This window comes from Pelobates fuscus, chromosome 4, assembly GCF_036172605.1.
Source record: "Pelobates fuscus isolate aPelFus1 chromosome 4, aPelFus1.pri, whole genome shotgun sequence".
NCBI classification, from domain to species: Eukaryota; Metazoa; Chordata; class Amphibia; order Anura; family Pelobatidae; genus Pelobates; species Pelobates fuscus.
This window is the reverse complement of record NC_086320.1, coordinates 284743877-284770531: the sequence shown is the minus strand read 5'-3', so window position 1 is coordinate 284770531 and position 26655 is coordinate 284743877. Positions and strand designations below refer to the sequence as shown.

Sequence of the window (26655 nt, the reverse complement as noted above, 5' to 3'; positions counted from 1 at the left end):
GCAGAGGGATGCAGCACTCTTAAAATTGCAAAGCTTCTGAAGCGTGATCATCGACCAATCAAGCGTTTCATTCAAAATAGTCAACAGGGTCGCAAGAAGCGTGTGGAAAAACCAAGGCGTAAAATAACTGCCCATGAACTGAGAAAAGTCAAGCGTGCAGCTGCCAAGATGCCACTTGCCACCAGTTTGGCCATATTTCAGAGCTGCAACATCACTGGAGTGCCCAAAAGCACAAGGTGTGCAATACTCCGAGACATGGCCAAGGTAAGAAAGGCTGAAAGACGACCACCACTGAACAAGACACACAAGCTGAAACGTCAAGACTGGGCCAAGAAATATCTCAAGACTGATTTTTCTAAGGTTTTATGGACTGATGAAATGAGAGTGAGTCTTGATGGGCCAGATGGATGGGCCCGTGGCTGGATTGGTAAAGGGCAGAGAGCTCCAGTCCGACTCAGACGCCAGCAAGGTGGAGGTGGAGTACTGGTTTGGGCTGGTATCATCAAAGATGAGCTTGTGGGGCCTTTTTGGGTTGAGGATGGAGTCAAGCTCAACTCCCAGTCCTACTGCCAGTTTCTGGAAGACACCTTCTTCAAGCAGTGGTACAGGGAGAAGTCTGCATCCTTCAAGAAAAACATGATTCATGCAGGACAATGCTCCATCACACGCGTCCAAGTACTCCACAGCGTGGCTGGCAAGAAAGGGTATAAAATAAGAAAATCTAATGACATGGCCTCCTTGTTCACCTGATCTGAACCCCATTGAGAACCCGTGGTCCATCATCAGATGTGAGATTTACAAGGAGGGAAAACAGTACACCTCTCTGAACAGTGTCTGGGAGGCTGTGGTTGCTTCTGCACGCAATGTTGATGGTGAACAGATCAAAACACTGACAGAATCCATGGATGGCAGGCTTTTGAGTGTCCTTGCAAAGAAAGGGCTATATTGGTCACTGATTTGTTTTTGTTTTGTTTTTGAATGTCAGAAATGTATATTTGTGAATGTTGAGATGTTATATTGGTTTCACTGGTAAAAATAAATAATTGAAATGGGTATATATAGTTGCCTAATAATTATGCACAGTAATAGTCACCTGCACACACAGATATCCCCCTAAAATAGCTAAAACTAAAAACTACTTCCAAAAATATTCAGCTTTGATATTAATGAGTTTTTTGGGTTCATTGAGAACATGGTTGTTGTTCAATAATAAAATTAATCCTCAAAAATACAACTTGCCTAATAATTCTGCACTCCCTGTATATACAAGCACCCCTTCAAACACCAACACTGTACATTACACTATAGCGCCAGTAAATGCAACAGCGCTGTACAGATATGCAACCTAGAAATTTTGACTTTGGGTGCCTGTACTGAAATATTAAGGGCGCCTTCAACCTAAAAAGTTTGGGAACCACTGGTATAGAGAGTTGAGAAGAAACTGTTTAGCGGTAGGAATGATCTTTTACAGCTCGTTTACCAGAAATACAGCCTTTCAATCATCTTTCAGGGCCTGCAAAAACGGTCAGTGGTGGCCCTTGTACCCTATGTAATTTGCTGTGTGACTTTGAAAAGTTAGATTTAAGATGTGTGGTTCTCTGTATTAAATCACATTGCTCATTACATATTTTGTTACTTGGATGCTTCCTTTATTTTAAAGGTTCCGTGAACGTCTTGGCATAAAAGTAGTAAAAGCTCTGAAAAGAAACAATGATGGAGTCACTCACGCTGCAATTGACATGCTGTGTGCCCTTATGTGTGTAAGTAATGTTTTCGCCGTATTGATGTTCGTATTTACAAACCCCTCTTTTCTCCTGATTTTCCCTGACCGGGGACTTCCAATTTCTTTTTGAAACTCAACTTGCAGGCAATTTATAATGCATTAGAAGGCTAGTTCCTTCAACTACAAAATTAATTAGCTTTCCAGATAATTGATTAGCTTTCAGTGCATTTGGTATTAATGGAGTGCACAGTATTGATGGAAATGGCATGTAGAGTTAAGTCTGGATTGCCTTATAATGTCTGCTGTCACCATCCACTGCCGACATTCTCTTATTAGCTAGAGGGGAAAAATCTGTAGCAATATACTGAAGACACTGCTTAAATCATATAAACACAAATTTGGTTTAAAGGCTGGAGCTGAATATATGTGCTATATAAATGTATGTTAATATTTTATTAGAAAACTCTCCTGGTGATTCTGTTGTCACCATTTTGTTATGTTAATGTGGCTGTGATTAGTGTTTTCCTAATGAAATATTAACATCCTGACCTCTGCTCCAGCCATGTTCTTCATACAGATATGCAGAGCTGAATGTGATACTTTGACCTATCAGGGTAATAAAATAATCTTCTCTTATCCTCATGAGGAATCTAATACCAGTCCTACAGAATTAATATTGGCCAATCAGAAACCTTGTTCCAGGCTGGCCAATGACACTGCGGGAGGTGGAGTTACAACTTCAGCAGCAGAGGGGTTAAACTCTGTATGTGCAGCGTCAAATAGTTGAATGCTAAACACATAGACTCCAGACACCATGACCACTTCAGATCACTGATATGGCCATGGTGCTTGGAGTAACCTTTCAAAGGATGTTTCCCATATTGCATGGTTCGATAACTGCCCTTCACAACCAGGCAGGTAACCTTTTAAACAAAAAAAATGCCTATGCCTATCTGCAAATATTTTAGGATAAGTACCTTTGTTTTCTTGTTTTATAGGTTGTGCTTACGCTTGGGTTGTAAGGTCACTGGTTGGGTTTGCCCTTTCCTCGGAGTCTAGCCAACTGAGCTGGTTTTTGATTGCTAACAGTGTGTCTGCATTGAAACATACGTTTAATGCCATTGTTTTATACCAGATTTGTCTTCAGGTGGAATGGAGAGCAAACTGTGTAATACTGTATCTCACCTTAACCGAAAAATGCACCTCACAGGTGTAACCGCAGCTAATTCCCATATTTACCACTATAATGTTTTAAAGCATAGAATTTAGCAGGTCTAAATAAAATAAAGTTTTTTCATTTAAAATATTTTATTAAATAAAATATAAATATAGACCTATAAAAACGTAATAATCCGTTACAATAATTTATAGCCGAGTTTATAAGATTAAAGTACGGTATATGCTTGCAATATCAGTAAACTAGAATAACATACCCTCCTGAACATGTCAAGCTCTCTGTCATGATAAAATAGAGCAGCGTCTCTGTCTCCAAAATCTCTCCTCTGTGTCCTAAAATTTTATAACATGACAGGAGGCTTCGTATTTGCTTAAGACTTTCTTTACTTAAGCTTCACAGCAGCACTTTTTTACTTAGTAACAAGGTAACCAATCAGAAAAAAGAGATAACAAGGTATATAAGTCCCTCCCAGTGACGTCATTTCCTCTTTCTTTGCTGCTTCACACCAGTACAGGTCAGAGTGCCACTGTCTCCTACTTAATGTGGGTTTCTGTGGTTTTACTACTATTTTACCTATTAATTTTTTCTGTCATACTCCTTCAACTGTTATCTATTTACATATTATTTTATCCTTTGAGCTTACTACCTACTTTCCTAAGCTCATCTTTTGTTTATATATTTTCTCTTCCCATATAACTATTTTGTTTAGTATTTCCTTATTCATTTATTTATTGTGTAAAGTTTCTTACTTATTATTTCATTTAATTTCGTTTTTCCTTCACTCCAGCCCGGTTTTATTCGGCGGCATTCTCGCCCCGTTTCCCGGGCTTTTCGGACTGTGGAGAACGCCTCCAACGGTCCTCAGTGCGCACGGCGGCCATCTTGGATCTCGCGCTCCCCCGCGGGATCCAAACGGCTTCCTCTCTAGTGCGCACGCGCGAGATCGCGGCGGCCATTTTCTTGGAGCCGCGATCTGCTTTTTTCCCTCCACCCGTGCGGCGGGCATTATACCGCTTTACACAGCGGTCAGATTCCATTACACAAGTTCAATACATCAACGTCACGGACTTATATTATTAAGGCTATATATATTTTCCCTGCATATTTCCCTCACTAATAAGGAAGTTTTCACCACTATACTGGTACAGCTTTACCTATGTCTTGCTCCCCCTTGGGGAGAAGTTTATATTACATCTGTTTTACTGGAATTTAAAACCAATTTATTCATATATAACTGGAATCATATTTCTCAAATACTTATTTTGAACAATTCCACATATATAATTTATGATTAATACATCTCAAATTTACACAATTCATGTGTATAAGGTTGATGAACTATTAAATATGATTGCTGTCTGTTTATACAGCCCATGATCGGCCCGCTTTGTCTGTGCCACGATACCTCTATACGGGTGTGAAAAAGTATTCCCTGAGGTGATTTATTACTGGGTGACCCCCAGTTTCAGCTTGCAATGTGGAATTATAACAAACTGTAATTTTCCGTGACGGCCTTTAAATACATTCTAACACTCTATTGCTATGGAGGCTTCAAATCAAGACCAAAATTTGCAAGCAATTATTAACGCAGCTGTAGCTGCTTCACTGGAGAAGGCCCTGGCTCGGGTGCTGCCCGTGGATTCAAAAGAGCCAAAAATTTCGGAAACTCCGCATTCTGATGAAGATGCGGAGGAGTCCGACTCCATAAATAGAAACCCTTCCAAACCCAGTAAACGTTATTGGAAAGGGAATGGGCCTGAACCTCTCAAACGTAAAGGGAAAGAGCCGGCGAAGCGCCCTAAACAGGCGGATGTTAGAGAGCAACACTCCATCCAGCCTACCCTGTCGGAAGAGGAGGAAGACTCCTTCGACCTACACCCCTTAGCCATCCTGGATGAATGGCAGGCTGACCACTCCTCAGATGAAGGGGAAGACTGGCCCGAAGCACCCTTTAAAGGTGCTCCTCTCCCTCAATCCATCATGGGAGATCTCCCAACTGAAAGTGAGATACCCGGATCGAATCCATCTGGGGACGCTGAATCTTTCCTGGATGCACTTGGCCAACCTCTGTTTGACCCGAGGCAAATTAGATATCCCCGATCATCTGAATGGTCACTTCCAGACCATCTTGCTCAGTATATTCACTTCTGGATCAGAAGACCCTTAGAGCGGGAGATCCGTAAAAAACTACGAGCAGAATGTCCTAGGCCCACTCTACCGGATAGAGTTGCAGTGACCCCAGAATTTGATACGCTGCTCCACACATATCTGGCCAGATCGGGCCGTGATCCAAAGAAGGGCATTGAGCGCAGCCTACGCCTGACCCAAGACAAAATGCTAGATATCCTAGGACCCCTAGCTAAAATTCTCCTACTGTCTGATGAAGCCCTATCTAATGAAGGCCCTCTAGACCCATCTGTGATTAGAGAATGGGCACTACGCTCTATTTGCCTGCTGGGCAACGCTAATACATCTCTCTGTACTGAGCGTAGAAAAGCAGTGCTGCTGCGTATGGATGCCAAGCTGGCTGACTTGGGAACCAAAGAATTGGGCCCCAAAGCAAAGGGTCTATTGTTTGGAGAACCATACATTAAAGAACTACATAAGCATGTAAACCTATATGCCACGCTAAACAAGGCGCAGTCATCCATGAAAAGGGTATTTCATTATCAACCCTCACGGGTTTTTGGCAGGGCTGGCCGTACAAGGGGTCGTACAGTCAGCCGTTTCTGGACCACAAACCAACGCCAGAGAACCCCAACTTCATCATCTTTTTTCCCCAACTATCAAACAAGAGGCTCCTACGCCCAAAAGGGCAGATAGAGGAAGAGGGTACAGATCCCGCGGACGCAACAGATATCCAACAGGTGAGATTTCCTACCCTTCACCTTTTTACTGTTTATCATGCGGGCAGGTTGTCACACTGTGTAGACATGTGGAAGACTCTGTCTTCAGATACCTGGGTCCTGAACACAGTTCAGGGTTATTCCATAGAGTTTCATTCTCTTCCTTCTCAAACAGGTTTTCCTCAGTATCCAAAAATGTCGAAGTCTCAGAGCCTTCTTCTAGATTCAGAACTACGTTCTCTTCAAACAAAAGGAGCAATTCAACTCGCTCCTCTAGACGGAGGTTTCCTCAGCTCCATCTTCTTAGTCCAGAAGAAATCAGGAGACTCTCGTCCAGTAATCAATCTCCGTCAACTGAACTCTTTCGTTGTCTACAGGCATTTCAAAATGGAAGGGATTCACCTCCTCAGAGACATTCTACGACCAGGCGATTGGTTCTCTCGCCTCGACCTCAAGGACGCTTACCTCTCGGTACCAGTACACCCAGCCAGTCAGCGTTTCCTCCGCTTTCATTGGCACCACCGAATCTTCCAATTCACCTGCCTTCCATTCGGCCTGAGTTCCGCCCCGTGGTGCTTCACCAAACTACTCAAACCAGTCACCGCACATCTTCGAGAAAGGGGCATTCGTTGTTTGATCTACCTCGACGACCTCTTACTTCTCTGCGAAGACGCATCCAGGCTGCGTTCACAGACGAACTACACATCTGGATTAATCGAGTCCTTGGGGTTCGTCATAAACCAAGAGAAATCATCACTGTCCCCGTCCAGAGTCATCCAATTTCTCGGCTTCGAGATCGACTCTTCAACTTGTGTTCTCCGCCTACCCCAGTCCAAGTTATCTGCGATCAGAAAGGAACTTCGCAAAGTCCTTCGTCAGGAGGATTTACCCCTTCGAGGTTTAGCTCGGATTGTAGGCCTGCTTTCTGCTTCAATTCAGGCAATCTACCCAGGCCCCCTTCACTACCGGGCCATGCAACGTTTGAAAGCTCAATTCCTCCGGTCTCATCCATCATACGATCAGAGGGTCCCGATTACTGCAGAGGTGAGGAAAGAACTCTTTTGGTGGCTCCGTCACATGTCAGCCTGGAATGGCAAGGCAATCTTCGGTCCCACCCCGGACTATGTAGTGGAATCAGATGCAAGCCTCCAAGGTTGGGGTGCAACCTGTCATACGACCTCCACCGGAGGACCATGGACCACCTCAGAACACTTTCTCCACATCAATTGTCTGGAATTAATCGCAGGCTCGTTCGCAATTCGCAGTCTGACCAGTCACCTCTCGAACTGCTGTATTCTCCTTCGGATGGACAATGTCTCAGCTGTCCAATACATCAACAAATTGGGCGGGGCCAGATCCCGCATCCTTTCCGAAGTGACGAAAGACATCTACGAGTTTTGCTTCCAACGCAACATCACACTTCGAGCAGAATATCTCCCAGGGGAATCGAACATCACTGCGGATTGGTTCTCCTGACATTGGAGGGACACCAGCGACTGGCGCCTACACAGAACAGTTTTCCTCCACATCTCCAAACGCAGGGGCCCGTTTACCCTAGACCTATTCGCCTCCCGGACAAATTTTCAAGTCCCACGGTTTTTCAGCTGGCTTCCAGACCCAGAATGTTTAGCGGTAGATGCCTTCCTTCAGAATTGGCCGACAACGGGAGCCTATGCTTTTCCTCCATTTGCGATGATTCCCAGAACTCTCCTCCAGATTCGCAGACAACAGATCACTCTGGTATTACTCACACCGCTCTGGCGGGGCCAAGCATGGTTTCCGGATCTTCTGGACCTCTCCTGCCAAGATCCCCTCCTTCTGCCTCCATGGCCAAACCTTCTAGAAGACCCTCAAGGGAACCCTCATCCAATGATAACGCAAGGCCACCTCCACCTTGTAGCCTGGACTCTTTCAGGGGTACCTGGCACTTCGGAGAACTATCAGAGATCTAAGGAACTCCTCTGGGATTCATGGGCCCCTGGAACTAGAAGATGCTATCTTTCTTCCTGGAACACTTGGTGCAATTGGTGCCTGGAACGGAATACCGATCCCCTTACGGCCCCTAGACAATACATTTTGAACTTCCTCTCTCATCTTTTCGATCTAGGCCGCTCATACAGATCCATCAACGTTTCCCGTTCAGCCATCTCGGCAGCCCATGTTCCTCTAGACGGAGTTCCAGTGGGCCAGGACCACCTGGTTTGTAGACTTTTGCGGGGCATCAAACTAGCTCGCCCCCCCAAACCAAAATACTCCCATCTGTGGGACGTTAATGTCATGATCAGTTTCCTTGAGTCTTGGCCGGACAACGAAGATCTCTCCCTCCGTCAACTCTCGGCAAAATTCACCCTATTACTTTGCTTAGTGTCCTTCAGACGAATATCAGATGTTCGAGCATTTGACCATGACGCTATCAATTTCTCCCCAGAGGGTGTCACATTCTCCGTGTCCAGACGGACAAAATCGAACTCTTCTTCTATATTTTACCCTTACTTTCCTAACCACCCAAAATTGTGCGTGGTGTCTCTTCTTTCTCGTTACTTATTACTCACCTCCTCACTTCGTTCCACAACTTCCAGCCAACTATTGGTCTCATACGTCCAGCCACATAATCCAGTGTCATCCACAACCCTGGCCCGATGGGTTAGGTGGTTACTCTCCCTAGCCGGGATTGAAGCCTCCTTCGGAGCCCACTCCATCAGAGGGGCGGCAGCATCGGGGGCATTCAACGCGGGAGCCTCGCTTCGAGACATTCTTCAATCTGCAGACTGGTCCCGAGAACAGACGTTCCGCAACTTCTACTTTCGTCCCGCTGTGCACGCTTCCTTAGCCCTCCTTGGGGAGCGTTAAAACAGCAAATACGAAGCCTCCTGTCATGTTATAAAATTGTAGATTATGCTAGCTTTAGTGTACCTATAATCTTAATTTTATTAATGACAGGAGGCGAGTATTTCCCACCACTGTTACCTTCGGTTTTTCCCCACCCTAGGTTCGCCCCACTAGGTAAGTTTCTAAGGTAAGTTCTAAGGCTAGAACGAACACACTATACCTTACTTCCATGGGGCCAGCTATTATTGTCTATCCTGTATAGCTTAACTGTTCTAACAAATTATAACATATGTTGCATAACAACCGGTTATCATGATTTCCAAATCCAATTCACGGATTAATCCTTGGTTTCGACTCTGCTCTCTCGTTTCAGCATAAAACTCCCTTAAGAAGTCAAAGCTAGTGGCCGTTCCTTCACGAACTTCACCTCTACCCTTCAAGAACGCAAGTCTACGTTCCTGTTTCCCTCTCAAGCATCTCTTCTCATATGACATCCTGAATTCCTCATCTGGTTCCTTCTGTTCCGGTTCCTGTTTGTTCGCAGCCAGAAAGAGGAAATGACGTCACTGGGAGGGACTTATATACCTTGTTATCTCTTTTTTCTGATTGGTTACCTTGTTACTAAGTAAAAAAGTGCTGCTGTGAAGCTTAAGTAAAGAAAGTCTTAAGCAAATACTCGCCTCCTGTCATTAATAAAATTAAGATTATAGGTACACTAAAGCTAGCATAATCTACAATTAATAAGTACACATATTTATACCTTAGATTTTCAAGTAGGTCATGTTAGGACCCACCTTTACTGTGGCTCAGTCATGCCTCATTTGGAACCAGATTCAGTTAGGCCTGCATATTTACCCAGAGCGAAAGCATGCATAGAGCTTGATGATCACAGCATTGGCATGTGCTTTCCACCTTCATCTCCAAGTGCACTTCGAGGCCATTAAGGGAGATCCCTTTATTTTGGCATCCAGAATTTAGACTTGCATACCTTCAAATGGTTTATTAATGTATCAAGAACACTGAGATGGCATTCTATTATATCAAGTTATGTCTTCTCTACAAACACATTGCAAATAAATGTGCAGATTCAATCAGAAAATATCACAGCTGATGAATACTTTATAAGGACGTTGTAGGCACTTCTTACACCTTTTCATCTTATTGAATTGGTTTTAGTCTCTGATGTCCTCTGGCATTCAGTGTCTGCATTCAGTGTTAAGACATTTTCAAGCAGTTTAGCACTGAACGAGGGTCTTTGCCCGTCCACCCACAGCCTGCAAAGCAAAGGCATATGGAAAACATGTTCATTTTCTCTTGATTTATTTTATCATTTTTCCATATTTTGTATCGAATGCTTATTTCTCAGGAGTTGGAGGATGGTTGCCTTTTTTGGAGGGGGTAGAGGGGGTTGAGGGGTGTAAAGAATAGTAAGAGCCTGTGTAACTGTGAATGGGGGGCAACTATCCATATGTCTGTACTACCATTCAAGCTGTTGAAAAGGATTTTCAGAGAGAGTTGGGAAAATAAAAATACAATTATCTGTAGTTATAGACTATAACCAAAAAATAAAACGATTCAACAAGCACTTAGAAAAAATACACATTATATATAATATATATAAACTGCTTTCTTATATAATATAAATAAACTGCTTGTGTTAAATAATTGTAGTTTTGCGATTTTAGAGGCCTTCATGTAGTCGTTCTGCTGTGCATGACCGTTCGCTCATTTATTTTAAATATTTTGGGGACGCTCTTTAAAAATGTTCTTTGAATCTCTTGATTCTGCAGCCTATGCATGACGACTATGACTTGAGGCAAGAGCAGCTGAACAAAGCGTCCCTTCTTTCTTCAAAAAAGTTTCTGGAAAACCTGCTTGAAAAGTTCAACTCCCACGTGGTAAGCAGGATCTACAATTGTTTTAAACCAAAAAAAAATCTCTCTTGTATTTAATTTAATTTTTAATTTATTTTTTTAAGACTGTTTTTCACCATTCCTCCATGTTCATTGCTTTTCCTTTATTTTGCTATCTTCAACATTTACATTCCCATTTTATACCTGCATGCACAGCCATTTTGAGTGATATTGGATCAGAATAACTTTTTAGCTGACCCAAGATCACTCTTACCTGCCTGGCTGCTGTGGGTTAACCGAATAGTTAATAGCCAGGCAGCTTTCAAGGCGGTTTTGAGTTCTCAGTAAACAGGAATGGCTGCAAATACTACAGATTCAACAGAGTGGAGAACTCCTGGGAAACTGCCTGGCTGTGCAGTGCTCACAGGGCAATGACTGATGATGTCATTACATTGTGAATCCTCGGCACCAGAGCAGGTGCGGGTGATCTTGGATCAAATAACACCTGATTTTTAACAATTGATCATTCAAAATGGCAGCTTGAAAATCTTACAAGGGAAAGAAAAAAGAACCAATCAGGATGACTAAATAAACTGTCTCAAGGGATTAGACAAATCCTATGATGTAATGACGTTCTTGTTTGTCGTCTGTCTCTTCCACCGTTATCATTGATTCAAATGTATTTGTGTTTTAAATAATGTCTGACTCTATATCTCCTTTGGAAAGTGCAGACAGACATGGCAGGCTTGGAACTATTAGATTTTATTTTTTTTTCACTGAAATTATTTTCACGTTTCGTTATGGTTTCCTTAATTAAGGACCACAATTGGAAACCAATCCACCCATTAGTTACTTAGTAAGTGTCAGGATCGGGACAGGGATCCAACACGCAGAGTACAAACAGGAGAAGTTACGTATACCGGACCTTAGAATGGCCGGACTAACGTAAGGAGTAAGCAAAGAATGGTCTAGAGACAAGCCGAGGTCGAGGGAACGAGAGAGCAGGTAAACGAGAGACAAGCCGGGTCAAAAGGTAATAGAGGTAAGCAGGGTAGAAATAATACGAACCGGGTCAGAACCAAAGAGACAAATAGAAATAAGAGCGCTGAGTGACTAGACTAGCTAGAACCACGACAGGGCAATGAACCAATACACAAAACCTTATTTTATACCCTGGTTCTAAATAGATCATCACGCCCCCGACGAGTCCTGATTCGTGCTCAGGACTTGATTGACAGGTCGGAACGGATAGTCGTCATGACGTCGGCTACTAGAGCCGCGTCATAAAAGGAGGCGGATCAGAGTTGTCCGGCGTGTAAACGGCCGAGAGGACTGCGAGGAACGAGTGAGTCAGCCCCTCTGAGAGGGCGGAATTCTAAGTGTCTCACCTCCTCTGAGGTAGAGACAACAGGTACCCTGACAGTACCCCCCCTCTCAGAAACGCCCACCGGGCGGAAGGAACCGGGACGAGACGGAAACCGGGAATGAAAAGCCCTGCGGAGGCGAGGAGCATGCACCTCCTCAGGACCATATCCTTTCCAGTCCACAAGATATTGTAACCTCCCCCGAGAAATTCGAGAATCGAGGATGGAGTTGATCTCATACTCCTCCTGGCCCTCAACCTGAACAGAGCGAGGGGAGAGTGCAGCGGAGGAAAACCTGTTACAAACTAGAGGCTTCAACAAGGAAACATGAAAGGAGTTAGGAATGCGCAAGCCAGGTGGAAGGGCAAGGCGATACGCAACAGGATTAATTCGAGTCAGAACCTTGTAAGGACCAATGTAACGAGGCGCAAATTTCATAGAGGGAACCTTCAAGCGAATGTTTCTGGTACTCAACCATACCCTATCCCCTGGAACAAAAATCGGAGCCGCCCTTCTACGCTTGTCTGCGTGTTTGAACAACGTGGAATTATGAAGGAGAATTTGTCGAGTCTGATCCCACAACTTCCTCAAATTGGCAACATGGACATCAACCGACGGTACCCCTTGGGAAGGGGAAACCGAGGGAAGAATAGGAGGATGAAAGCCATAATTCATGAAAAAGGGGCTAGAACGAGTCGAATCGCAAACGAGATTGTTGTGTGCAAACTCCGCCCAAGGAATCAGACCGACCCAATCGTCCTGGTGTTCGGAAACAAAACAACGCAAATATTGTTCAATCTTTTGGTTGGTGCGTTCAGCAGCTCCGTTAGACTGGGGATGATATGCAGAAGAGAAATTCAATTTGATACCCAATTGAGAACAAAAGGATTTCCAAAAACGGGAAACAAATTGGGGGCCTCTATCAGAGACAATTTCGGAGGGTATACCATGTAAACGAAAAATCTCTCTCGCGAATATCTCAGCCAATTCGGGAGAAGACGGAAGTTTAGGTAAGGGCACGAAATGAGCCATCTTAGTAAACCTTTCAACCACCGTGAGAATAACAGTCTGTCTTTTAGAAATAGGCAAATCGACAATGAAATCCATAGCCAAACAGGACCATGGTCTCTCGGGAATTTCCAAGGGGTGCAAGAGCCCACAAGGAAGCGTATGAGGTTGCTTAGTCTTCATACAGACCTCACATGCCCCGACGAAATCCTTAATATCCTTACGTAATGAAGGCCACCACAAATCTTTAGAAATCAAGGAACACGTCTTGCGTATGCCAGGATGCCCAGCCACCTTGCTGTTGTGAAAGCACTGCAACAGTTCCAGTTGGAGTTCAGGAGGAACGAAGTGCCGTGCCCCGGGAGCCTGTCTGGGAGCCAGATGCGGTACCTTCATGATCTCGGCAAGCAACGGGGAGTGTATCCTGAGATTCGTGTTGGCGATAATATTGCACTTGGGAACTACAGAGGACAAAACCGCATCAGATATAGTAGAGGGTTCATGTTGGCGAGACAAAGCATCGGCCTTAGTGTTCTTAGAACCAGGTCTATAAGTGAGCACATAATTGAAATGAGTGAGGAATAAGGACCAACGAGCTTGCCTGGCGGACAAGCGCTTGGCCTCCCCAATATAGGACAAGTTCTTGTGATCTGTCAAAATAGTAACAGGGTGCAAGGTCCCTTCCAATAAATGTCTCCACTCCTTTAAAGCCATAATAACCGCTAATAGTTCCCTGTCACCAATGTCATATCTACTTTCAGGCCCAGACAATTTCTTGGAAAAAAAAACACATGGATGTAACGGTTTATCCACACCTAATCTTTGAGACAAGATAGCACCTATACCTGTCTCCGAGGCGTCTACCTCGAGTAGAAAAGGCAAAGATGTATCAGGATGAACTAAAATCGGTGCTGAAGCAAAAAGATCCTTGAGTGTTTTGAAAGCAACGAGAGCTTCAGTAGACCAAGTCTTAGTGTCAGCCCCCTGTCTAGTCATATTGGTAATAGGCGCAATAATAGACGAGTATCCTTTAATGAAGCGCCTATAATAATTGGAGAATCCAATAAACCTCTGAATGGCCTTGAGTCCCCTGGGCAATGGCCAATCTAAAATAGACTGGAGTTTAACCGGATCCATCTTAAACCCGTCCCCAGAAATAACGTACCCAAGAAAGTTTATCTGAGACTGGTCAAAACTACATTTCTCCAATTTGCAGTACAATCCATGTTGTAGAAGTTTGCGCAATACCCTTCTGACTTGTCTGTGGTGAGTCTCAATCTCACTAGAGTGTATAAGTATATCATCCAGATATACAATAACGCAATCATGTTGAAATTCCCTAAGAACTTCATTAATCAGGTCCTGAAATACTGCTGGTGCATTACAGAGACCAAAAGGCATTACCGTGTACTCATAGTGCCCGTAACGGGTATTGAAAGCTGTTTTCCATTCGTCTCCCTGTTGAATTCTCACCAAGTTATACGCCCCTCTGAGATCTAACTTGGTGAAAATTTTGGAGCCTTTTAAACGATCAAAGAGCTCAGTAATCAAAGGAATCGGGTAGGCATTTCTAATAGTTATTTTATTCAATCCCCGATAATCGATACAAGGCCTTAATGTACCATCTTTCTTATTCACAAAAAAGAACCCGGCCCCGGCAGGGGAGGAGGATCTCCTAATGAATCCCTTGTCCAGGTTCTCACGAATATACTCCTCTAAGACTAGGTTCTCCTTAGTAGATAAAGGATATACCGTGCCCCTCGGAGGCATGGTACCGGGCAAGAGTCTGATCTTGCAGTCAAAGGACCTGTGTGAAGGTAGAGTGTCAGCATTCTTCTTGTCAAAGACTGCCTTTAAATCCAGGTATAGGGGTGGTATTTGTAAGTCTGTAGATTGGGTAGAATTAACCAGTGTGTCAGCTACGCAAACCGGTGAGACCTTCTGTAAGCACCTGCTTTGGCAACCTTGACCCCAAGAGACTATTTCACCCAATTCCCAATCGATAATGGGGTTATGTTTCTTAAGCCAAGGATACCCCAAGACTATTGGAACAGAAGGAGATGAAATAAGCATAAAAGATATACCTTCTTCGTGTAAGATACCAACAGTTAAGTTAACAGGTATGGTCTCATGAAAAATAACAGGTTCAGATAATGGTCTACCATCTATGGCCTCAACGGCCAAGGGTGTATCCCTTAGCTGGGATGGGATAGAGTGTTTAGTGACGAAGACTTGGTCAATAAAGCTTTCAGCAGCTCCGGAATCTATCAACGCCATAGTATTTAATACTCCCTTCTCCCAAGCTAAAGAAACAGGTAGTAGAAGCCTATGATCTTTATAGTCCTGTATAGAGGACAAGATAGAAACACCCAAGGCCTGTCCTCTAGAGGAACTTAGGTGCGAGCGTTTCCCGGGCGGTTAGGACAGTTTAGGCGTAGGTGACCTCTTGCTCCACAATACATGCACAACCCCTCCCTTCTCCTGTACTGTCTCTCCTCTTCTGAGAGACGAGTATTGCCTATCTGCATAGGTTCTGGAAGCGCTAAAGTTGTAGATTCAGGACTTTGGAATGAGGGAGCTAGTCTAAAGGAAGGTCTACGGGTTCTATCTCGAGTGTTCTGTCTCTGTCTTAAACGTTCATCAATTCGAGAAATAAAAGAAATTAAATCCTCCAAACTTTCAGGAAGCTCTCTTGTGGCAACCTCATCTAGAATTTCGTCTGATAGTCCGTTTAGAAATACGTCCATATAAGCCTGTTCATTCCACTTGACTTCTGCTGCCAAGGATCTGAACTCTAAGGCATAATCAACAAGGGTTCGGTTATGTTGTCTAAGACGTAACAGTAGTCTAGCAGCATTAACCTTTCTACCTGGAGGATCAAAAGTCCTTCTAAAAGCAGTGACAAAGGCATTATAATTATAGACTAACAGATTATCATTCTCCCACAAAGGATTAGCCCATCTCAAAGCTTTATCAATGAGTAGTGTGATTATGAATCCAACCTTCGCCCTATCTGTAGGGTAGGAGCGGGGTTGTAATTCGAAATGAATACCTATCTGGTTTAAAAAACCTCAACACGTATCCGGAGAGCCACCATAACGTACAGGGGGAGTTATACGGGATGAAGCACCTACTGTGGCTACCTCTAGGCCTGAACTTACAGGAGAGATGGATGCAGTACGCATCTCTTCTGATTGGTTACTAGAACGAGATAGTAAGGCTTGCAACGCTAGAGCCATCTGGTCCATTCTATGATCCATGGCCTCAAATCTAGAGTCAGGAGAACCGACCTGAGTGTTTGTACCTGCAGGATCCATTGGCCCTGTCGTAATGTCAGGATCGGGACAGGGATCCAACACGCAGAGTACAAACAGGAGAAGTTACGTATACCGGACCTTAGAATGGCCGGACTAACGTAAGGAGTAAGCAAAGAATGGTCTAGAGACAAGCCGAGGTCGAGGGAACGAGAGAGCAGGTAAACGAGAGACAAGCCGGGTCAAAAAGGTAATAGAGGTAAGCAGGGTAGAAATAATACGAACCGGGTCAGAACCAAAGAGACAAATAGAAATAAGAGCGCTGAGTGAAAAGACTAGCTAGAACCACGACAGGGCAATGAACCAATACACAAAACCTTATTTTATACCCTGGTTCTAAATAGATGATCACGCCCCCGACGAGTCCTGATTCGTGCTCAGGACTTGATTGACAGGTCGGAACGGATAGTCGTCATGACGTCGGCTACTAGAGCCGCGTCATAAAAGGAGGCGGATCAGAGGCGTCCGGCGTGTAAACGGCCGAGAGGACTGCGAGGAACGAGTGAGTCAGCCCCTCTGAGAGGGCGGAATTCTAAGTGTCTCACCTCCTCTGAGGTAGAGACAACCGGTACCCAGACAGTAAGATACTGTAAAAATGTTGATAATCTTCTGGTAACTTCAACCCCCTAAAATAGAGCCTCCCATCTAAAGAAGGAACAACATTTCAAGGAATCATTTTTAATGTAACTGCCCTTTATCTATCCCATATTTTGCTAGCACTCATCATGGCCATAATCCGTAAACATTGACAAAGGGTCTGAGTGGTATGGAGTGACCAGTTAAGTTCATTGATCCAAAGTTTGCAGACAATTCTGCACTGTAATGGTTTGACTATATTTAGGGGTCCTGACATGGAGTAACATGTCGTTGTCCTGTGTGAAATTTTCACTTTATTTGATATCCTTCCTTTAAGGGATGCTCTAAGCACCAAAACAACTTTAACCTAATAAAACAGTTTGCGTATAGATCATGACAAAGACAAAAAGTATAGATCATGAACCTGCAGTCTCACTGCTCAATCCTCTGCCATTTAGGAGTTAAATCACTTTTGTTTCTGTTTATACAGCTGTAGACACACCACACCTCCCCTGGCTGTGACTCACACAGCCTATTTAAAAAAGAAGTAACATTTTCAATCAGATGTTACAGCACAGTGTGTTTTCTTTAGAATTTTTTTATCTCCTGCTTTGTTAACTTTAATAGTCTGCAGGAGCCTTCTGTGTGTTGTTAAAGGGACACTCCAGACACCAAAACAACTTCCTCTAAATTAAGTTTTTTTTGGTGCCTGGAGGCACTCTTACCTCAAAATTCGAAATCCGTCTGGGGGGGCGGGGAGTGGAAATTGCCATTGGAGGCAACTTTGCGTTTAAAACATTAGATAACAGTTTAACAGCTAAAGGTAAGAGTACCTCCAAGGGCCTCCTGGCACCATAACTTAATTTATATGATGTTTTTGTGCCTGTAGTGTCCCTTTAATAGTGCAGGAGATAAGATAATCTAAATTAAGCAGATTTCTATAAAAGAAGGTTAAACATTCGATCTCTCTTTACATAAAGTGTTTAGGAAGACTTTGCAAGTCACATGCAGGGAGGTGTAAGTAGGACTGTATAATCAGAAGCAAAAGTTATTTGAGACTTGAGCAGCGAGACTGCAGGGGCATGATCTACTTCATTAAACTAAAGTTGTTTTGCGGTTTATAATGTCATTTTAATTTTATTTTTTTTTCAGAAAATAGAAACTCCGTATTTTCTCTGTAAATTGTGTTTTTAAGGTCATTGATATACCCTTGCATGCAGATCATAGCAATTGCAGCCAGAATATAAAATGGATGGTGTCGTGCAGAGACCATGAATAATCGTAGGATGTGTAATGTACAGTGATGTTGCTTCTGATGACTGCAGAAATGCAATTACAATTAGGGCTCCCATCTTTAAAAGGGTCTAACTGTTCTGCATTCTATGTGGTACTTGCAGTCTTGTAAGAGGACTATTGAATGCAGTGGAATAGGTATTTATCCTGATACCTTTATGGTCCACTCTGCGAATGACCAAAAAAAAGGTCATGCCGTGACAGTTTGAGCAGATGAGGGAGCAGGGGAAGAAATGCCTGCGCCAACAGTGGTGTTCCTGTTCTTCCATTAGACAAAATGAATTGTTTTCCCTAGACTCACATTACCAAATGGAACAAAAAAAAACAGAAGGTGACTCTAAAATACTTTAAGCATATAATGTCCCTTTCAGCTTCCTAATAATGCTACAGTATTTTGCATATGTTCATTGCAAATGTGTAAATTGAACCAAATCTATTTTTTTTATTTTTTATTCAGAATTATGGGACAGGTGCGCTTGTTATCAGTTCACTTTTGGACTTCCTCACCTTTGCCCTCTGCGCTCCATACAGCGAGACAACAGAAGGACAACAGTTTGACATGTTATTGGAGATGGTAGCGTCTAATGGCCGGACCCTCTTCAAGCTATTTCAGGTAAAGCTATTTGGTTTTTGTTAAATAATCCCTTGTAAGTTGCTTATTGCTTGTGAACCCCCAGTATTGGGGACATTTTAACATTTGGAGCTAAAACATGAGATGGATTGCTTGTATCCTTTGGTATGTGTCCTTTTCATTTTCTGTTTCATTTTCCTTTTCTTCACATATGAATATTAAAACATGAACCAGTAAAACATTCATTTTTACAAAATCAGAAGAAAACGTTATTTAAAGAATTTATTTCACCAAAGCAGCCTCGCCTGTCCCTAAAACACTTCAACAAGCCATCAAAAAAATAAAATTAACCTATTAAGGATCCAGTAGTTTATTTGGATACCCAAGCTCCCCTCTGTAATCGTAGGGGAGTCAAAGGGAAAGCATATCCAAGAGGGGCTTGACAGTTTGCACCCTGTCCATTCTCCTAAATCACATTGTGCACCCGTGAAAGGGCATAGGGTGAGACTTGCGCAACAAATTAAAATGAAAAAAAAAAAATGGTATTATTGGATTTAACACATTTGTATTCTGTTTGAAACCAATAAATAGTTAAATTATTGAAAGAAAAAAAAAAAAAAAAGAAGACTAACAAAAATCAGACAAGCTCAAAAATGATCCAGACCCTTCGGACCAAAGGTCGCTCAGTCTAGAAGCTGAGAGCTTCCTGGAAAGCAGAATCATTTACATGCCATTCTTCTTCCATTGGTAATCACGAGTAATACATTACATTTTGTTTCATTATATTGGAAAATATTAACAATGGATTATATAATCTGCTAATAATCTCTAATTGCTTGCAGCATCCAATTGACAATGAGGTAATTATGAGTTGTTTTAATAAATTAAAGTGTACCTGCTCATTATAATAATTACTTAATGAGCCAGTGTTTAATAAGTGGTCTGAATATTTTAATGGTGTTGGCACTTTGACCTTGAAAATGGTCAGTAAAAAAAATAGTTCCTGATAGTTCATACAGATCCCCTAAAGATATTTCTTTCATTATGGATTGCATGAGTTGAAAGTGTGTGTATGCATGTGTATATAGATGTATAATTAATTATATAGATTTTTCTTCTTTTGTTATTATTAAACACAGAAAATGCATTTACGTAGGAAAAAAACGATATCAGACAGCATACAGAACAGGCAGACTGTACAATTTGGTAACACACATGCATTGCCAACCGAAATTAGAAGTATGTAGGAAAGTGTTACTCCTCTTCTGCTAAAGTGTGTGGAATTGAAACATCTGCACACCAGCGTAGGTGTAAGCTTCCAAGGCTACCCTCCAAAACCTTCGAAGTACAAAAATAAAGAAAGTAGTGTCGCAACACTACAAAGTTTGCAAACCCATAACCCAAACTTTGCAGATTTACGGTCTTTATTTTTGCAACCCCAGATAGTGTATCTCACAGTTGAGACTTAGTATACCTTGTAGTAAATCTAAAAGTAACATGGTGCTCTGATGGAGTCTGGAAATTGCAGGATCGTGTTAGCTCTGCTACATGTCGATTGCATCATGTACCGAGCTATTGCTGGATATCGGAAGTATGAGACATCAGTTTAATTTAAACCTCTGCTGCAGGCAGTCTCTGTGCACAGTACATGTTTTGACTATGAAGTAGTCCAACAAATATTGCGCTATTTACCCCCAGGATGAGTGATCACACTGGGAGCTAATCACAGCTGTCCGCTAAGGCAGTTTGACCACTGTGATTAACAAATACAAAGAGGGGACAATGTTAAAAATAGTTATCTGTCCGTGTTAAAGCGGCACTGTCAGGCCGAACTTACCTTTCTCCTATTGTTTCCTCTTCTCTTCCTCTATTAGAATCTGTTCTTCTTGTCTTTATTTCCGATCTAGTTTAAAAACAAAAAGACAAAATGGGGGCTATTTTGTCTTATGTATTTTTCCTACTCGTGACATTCTTTATTATCATTGTATTACTTGTATAGCGCTAGAAAATTCCATAGCGCTGTACAATGGGTGGACTAACAGGCACGTAATTGTAACCAGACAAGTTGGACACACAGGAATCTAGAGTTTGAGGGCCCTGCTCAATGAGCTTACATACCAGAGGGAGTGGGGTATAGTGACACAAAGGGTAAAAGTAGGGGTAACAAAGTAGCTTTGACTAAAGGAGGAGCTGAAGTCTGCTTCATTTCCTGTAGTCAAATACAGTTTCCCACAATACTAACCCTATTTCGTGTTCTCTTGTTGCTTCATTCGCTGTGCGAATGTCCTGTCATGTAGACTAGGGCACCTGCGACTTGACTGAGTTTTGTCGTAATAGAATGTGAACGGTTGGTCAGTTTGAGTTAGGACGAATTTCTGGCATTTTTTTCGGATCAGATGTGTCCAGTTTTATCCTACAAGTTCCCCAAAATTCAGTAAAAGCTATGTGGATTATTGTTGTTCTCAGGAGCTATAGTAAAATACCAATTTGGGGTTTTTGAAGTAGTGGGACATAGAAGTTCTATGAAATTCACCATTAAATCTCAATAAGCATGTAAAAAGATTTACATTTACAACACAATTTAGTCAAAAATGGTGATGAAGCAACTTAGTCACAATACTCTAATTGATCCATATTAAACAACTCAGAAGAGCTCATAACCTTCCAGAGTAACTTCTATTCAACAAACCTGTCTCTTCCTCTCTCTTAAAAGGCCACACTCCATTATCGCCATCCAGTTCTGCTACTTTCCGACGTTGTTTGGTTAGTTATCTTACTCGATGCCCTTCTTATTGTAGTTTTATACCCCAGCTCCTCTGAGCAGGGTCTTCTTCAACCTATTATCCTGTAGACGTTTGTAATTGTCTTATTTAGTCTTACATCTACCGCTTTTTATAAACGTAAAGCGCTGCGGAACATGAAGGCGCTATATAAAGGCTAATAATGGCTCAAGTTTTCTTCTTTTGCTAATTGTTTGCCACTGTGGAAATAAAGGACTGTTGGGGTCTTCTATTTTGTGCCTAAAGTAATTGAGAGCAGCTCCCCCAGCCAAACTGTTAAGCAATATCAGGGTATAGCTTTTGGGTAAGTACTATGTGCAAATGGCACTGGATTGCAGTGAGTTGTGTGGTCCACTGTCAAAGCTCACTAAAACATGGCTATTAGAGCCAGCCTGCTACCTGGAACGCTATGTATATAGAGTTTTAAGTAAACGTGTGTTTTTTTTTTCTCAAATGAAAGACCTGAAAAATGATGTTGAGTGCCCTGGTGTCTCATTTGTATATGTATTCTTTGTAGTTGTTCAACTTGCAGATTAGTGAATTCATTTCATTGCTATATACATTTCTTTTCTTGGTTGATATTAATCCAAATTGCATTTTGTTTTACTTCAATAAAATGATCAATAATAAAGTAGTACATTCTTTTTTCCTCTCTTTGATTATTAGCATCCTTCCATGGCCATTGTAAAAGGAGCCGGCTTAGTGATGAAGGCTATTATAGAGGTAAGTGTTGTGTATTTCGAGGGATGTACAGTGCAAAATATAGTCACAGGTATCATACAATGCTATAGTGTATGTGTGTGTGTGTGTCGGTCTGTGCAGTGTATAATTGAAATTAATAAAGTGACATGAATCTGTAGTGTTGCAATAATGAGAGAGAAAAATATCTATCTTTTGGTTTGACCAACGACAAATGCACAAACCAAACTGAACCAGATACAAACATACAAAAGAAATTCAAATGCTGATCGGTTCAATATGATAAATACTGAAAATCCAAAGTTTTCTTTACTTACAGAAGAAAGTTTTGCTATTTTAATGCATAGATTAAAAATCAATCACATAGAAACACAGTGGGGACAAAATTAAGCAAACTTTTAAGACTTTAATTTTGCTATGTTTTTCCGATTGTTTTCTTAACTAAAAATACTAAATTTCAATAAATGTTCTAAAATGTTTTACGAATTCTAAAACTGGAGTGATGACAGATAAACCAACGAAATCTCTCTGCTGAGTACTCCCATTGTTAGAACTATATCTGGTCTATAGTGTCCTAGTCATCTTGTATGTAGACATTCTCCAAAATTAAAACCAGTGGGCAATGGCCATACCTTTTATAAAAAACATTGTACCCATACACATTTTAAATGTGATTTGCAACTGAGGAGCTTCAGTAGGACTTGCCAAGGTTATCTAATAAACTGGGAATTGTCAGGATTTGATCATGAAATTGCAAACCTGGGAAAAACCTTGGGATCATGTGGAGGGAGCAAGTATTGCAGAAAGCTGCTAGGACTGTTAGGAAGTTTTTGTCACTTCCATGTTTATTGACATATTGGATTCATGACGTCATGATGTATTGAAAAGTTAGGAGGCTATACGATTATAGACTGTATTAATTTGTTGCTGATGAATCTTGTATCGCTATAACATATTTATTGCTGTTATTATTTTTGTCCTTGTTTCCCAGGAAGCAGATAAAGAAATAGCAACCAAAATGCAGGAACTTGCCCTCAGTGAAGGTGCCTTACCTCGACACTTGCACACTGCTATGTTTACAATTAGCATTGATCAAAGAATGCTAACAAATAGGTGAGATCTTATCTATTTTTTTCTTTGTAATTTCCCATATTATCACATCTATGAGTACCTGAGATGTTGTTTTTTTCTTATCTAACAGTGCTGTAGAAGTTATGGTGCCAGAATGCCCATGACACCATCCTTGGTTGTTTTCCAAACTGTTTTAGTGTGGGTTAACACAAACAGTGGGTCCCCCGGCACCCTTGACCTAGCCTTTTGCCTGGTCTATTGCCTATGTGGAAGCTATACACTTGCTGTTACCATAACTATTACAACAAGCTGTACTGGTGGTGCTTTAAAGGACCACTATAGGCACCCAGACCACTTCAGCTTAATGAAGTGGTCTGGGTGCCAGGTCCAGCTAGGGTTAACCCATTTTTTTTTTTATAAACATAGCAGTTTCAAAGAAACTGCTATGTTTATAAATGGGTTAATCCAGCCCTCAAATCCTCTAGTTGCTGTCTCACTGACAGCCGCTAGAGGCGCTTGCGTGATTCTCACTGTGAAAATCACAGTGAGAGCACGCAAGCGTCCATAGGAAAGCATTGATAATGCTTTCCTATGAGACTGGCTGAATGCGCGCGCAGCTCTTGCCGCGCCTGCGCATTCAGCCGAATGGGAGGAGAGGACTAGGATCAGAGGAGGAGAGCTCCCCGCCCGGCGCTGGAGAAAGAGGTAAGTTTAACCCCTTTCTCTCCAGAGCCCGGTGGGAGGGGGTCCCTGAGGGTGGGGGCACCCTCAGGGCACTATAGTGCCAGGAAAACGAGTATGTTTTCCTGGCACTATAGTGGTCCTTTAAATGCCCTGTTAAGCTTATCATTATTGTGAGCTTATAATTTATTGGTACTTGTTTGTAAGTAGACATACCCTGCAAAGCATCAAATAAAAAGTCTGCAAACTTCATCCATATGTTTTTCAGGCAGCTGAGTAGACATTTAGTGGGCCTTTGGACAGCCGACAACTTAACGTCATTACATTTGCTGAAACGGATTTTGGTAAGCCACAGATTAAACACACATTTTCTCAAAGGTGGTATGTGTTTGTGGAAGTGTGACCGGCGACATGCCAGTGACATTGTGAAAAATACTCCTTGCAGGACGAAAGGCATTCAAAAAACATCTTGCCGTTCCTAATGTATTAGTCTGCCAGTTTGACCATTATTACCACTCCGCATTCTCTATATATTTTTGATTTTTGTTGTGATATTTTGGATTAGAGAAACTGCTATACTATAAGCCCACTAAAGTTTGGAGATTATAATATTTACATTTTAAATATGTCCCTGTAACTTTTTACACATGTAAAACTGTTTGTTTGGGAGGCCTTGATGTGCATAAAACATAGTGTTCCAATACACTAGCTGTAAATTAATTATCTAATGTAAAGTAATGCTGTGCACTTGTGCATATGTACATGTACAAGCATGTATACAAAATATGAGGAATCAAAAGAAAGTCCTAATGCACTTAAAAACGGATAAATTACCTTTCTTATGATCTGTGAAATCTTTATTCAGGTTTATTACAAACAGGACATGTTTCTGAGATCTCAAACAGCAATTGTATCAAAATAAACTGCTGTTGAAGCCTAAAAATGAGTTTAGTAAACGAATACTGTAGCTATCGAGTAGTCCTCTGTCTGCCATAATGTAATCTGTTTTATATGTCTCTAGCCCCCGGGTTTGCTGGCATACCTGGACAGTTCGGATCCGGTTCCTGAAAAGGACGTAGACCGAATGCACATCAGGGATAACTTGAAAATTGCTACAGTAAGTTGACTTATCTTTTTGATATGCCACCATTATGTTCACAACTGTTTATCCCTATCAGATACACATTAATTGCAGTCAGTTGTTTCTCACTTAGGCATACAAAATGACATTGACATAATACAGTCATCCTCAAGGCAAGCTATATTTATATACATGAGCAATTATTTTTATGGTGTCCCAAAACTTGAACAGTCCTGTCAGGTTTTAAATTACTACTTCCCTTTTAAAGGGACCCTATGGTCACCAGAACAACTTCAACTTATTGTATTTGTTCTGGTGAGTGTAATCATTCCTTTCAGGCTTTTTGCAGTAAACATTGTCTTTTCAGAGAAAATTTAGTGTTTGCATTACAGCCTACTGATACCTCCACTGGCCACTCCTTAGATGGCTACTAGAGGTTCTTCCTGTGACACTGCCATTCGGTGTCTCCACCCTCTGCATGCAAACACTGACCTTTCCTCATAGAGATGTATTGATTCAATGCATCTTTATGAGGAGATGCTTAATGGCCAGGGCTGTGTTTGGCTTGTGCTGGCTCTGCCCCTGATCTGCCTCCTTGAGTCTCAGCCAATCCTATGGGAAACCATTGTGATTGGCCTTGAATAACACTTCTGATTATGTCATCCAAGCAGGCAGATCAGGGGCAGAGCCAGCAGCAGCAGACTGGAGTAAATGCAAGATTGTATTGTATTTAAGAAGGAGGGGGTAGGGTGGCTAGATGGTGGTATAACACTATAGGGTCAGGAATACATGCTTGTGTTCCTGACCCTCTAGTGTTCCTTTAAACTTTATTCTGTTACACCTGATTTTTAACATGACAGAAACCGGAAACATGGGCTACCATAAACATTGTTGTTCAAAGTATGCACTAATCTTCTAACTGTATATTTTGAATGTGCTTCTATGCCTAACCATTTCACCTAAATGAAACCTTTCATTTAGAGCTGTGTATCTTATTATTTGAGCAAAATGGAACCCTTAAATGCATACTATAAGAGCTTTAATAATTGTTACTATGCAACAAAGTACGACAGGTATTCATGATACATTTGTCTGCTTCTATAGGACCAATATGGCAAAAGTAACAAAGTCCCAGAATGGCAAAGAATTGCTGGGAAAGCTGCTAAAGAAGTTGAAAAATTTGCCAAGGATAAAGTGGACATTGTTTTATTGCACTGGAGGGATAGGATGGGAATTGCACAAAAAGAGGTAAAATTATCAGATATACCTGTAATCTTTCACTGTTAAGGCAGATAGTAGGACAATGTCAATTCTCTTGCGGGGATCTTCATATATAGTATTGTGCTTATAACCTAATTCTTGTTCTTTTGTAGTGCGCCAATTAGCAAGTTCTGGGCATATTCAATTTATGAACTTTCCCTGTATCCTGAGCCTTTCTCCATATTAAGAACATTAAGGACTTTCTCCTTAGCTAGAAAAGGACTTAATAAGTACTTTATAATGAATGTAATTCTCACCAAATCTAGGTCCCTTCATAAAGCTTGAAAGGGTTTCCATCTAAAAACTGTCACCTCCTCGTGTTCTCTCTCTGAGTTCTGCCATTTTAAGTGAGTCTTTTATTTTGCCTCTGCTTTGAATGGACATTTATTACTGCGTGCATATGCGCTGTTATACTCTTAGAAGCCATTGTATCAGAGATATAACTGGTCTGGCTTCTAACTGAACAAACTTCACACACAGCAATTACCTCTGTTGTTATCACAATTGGAATGCCGGGCAAAGCAGAGGG

The 26655-nt window shown here is 41.8% G+C and overlaps 1 protein-coding gene across 4 annotated transcripts in view; it reads left to right on the top strand.

The window, feature by feature from the left end:
* The window catches only part of DNAJC13 (DnaJ heat shock protein family (Hsp40) member C13), a 189560-nt gene that overhangs the window by 93806 nt on the left and 69099 nt on the right, over positions 1–26655 (top strand). For all 4 annotated transcript variants that reach the window (XR_010090773.1, XM_063452169.1, XM_063452170.1 and 1 more), the window contains exons 13-20: positions 1661–1760; positions 10366–10473; positions 18441–18596; positions 22001–22057; positions 23025–23146; positions 24054–24129; positions 24807–24902; positions 25971–26114. Coding sequence is in view for 3 of the 4 variants with exons in the window: in XM_063452169.1 (XP_063308239.1) it covers positions 1661–1760; positions 10366–10473; positions 18441–18596; positions 22001–22057; positions 23025–23146; positions 24054–24129; positions 24807–24902; positions 25971–26114 (859 nt within the window). In the remaining variant the exon portion in view is untranslated. The remainder of the gene's footprint in view (positions 1–1660; positions 1761–10365; positions 10474–18440; positions 18597–22000; positions 22058–23024; positions 23147–24053; positions 24130–24806; positions 24903–25970; positions 26115–26655) is intronic.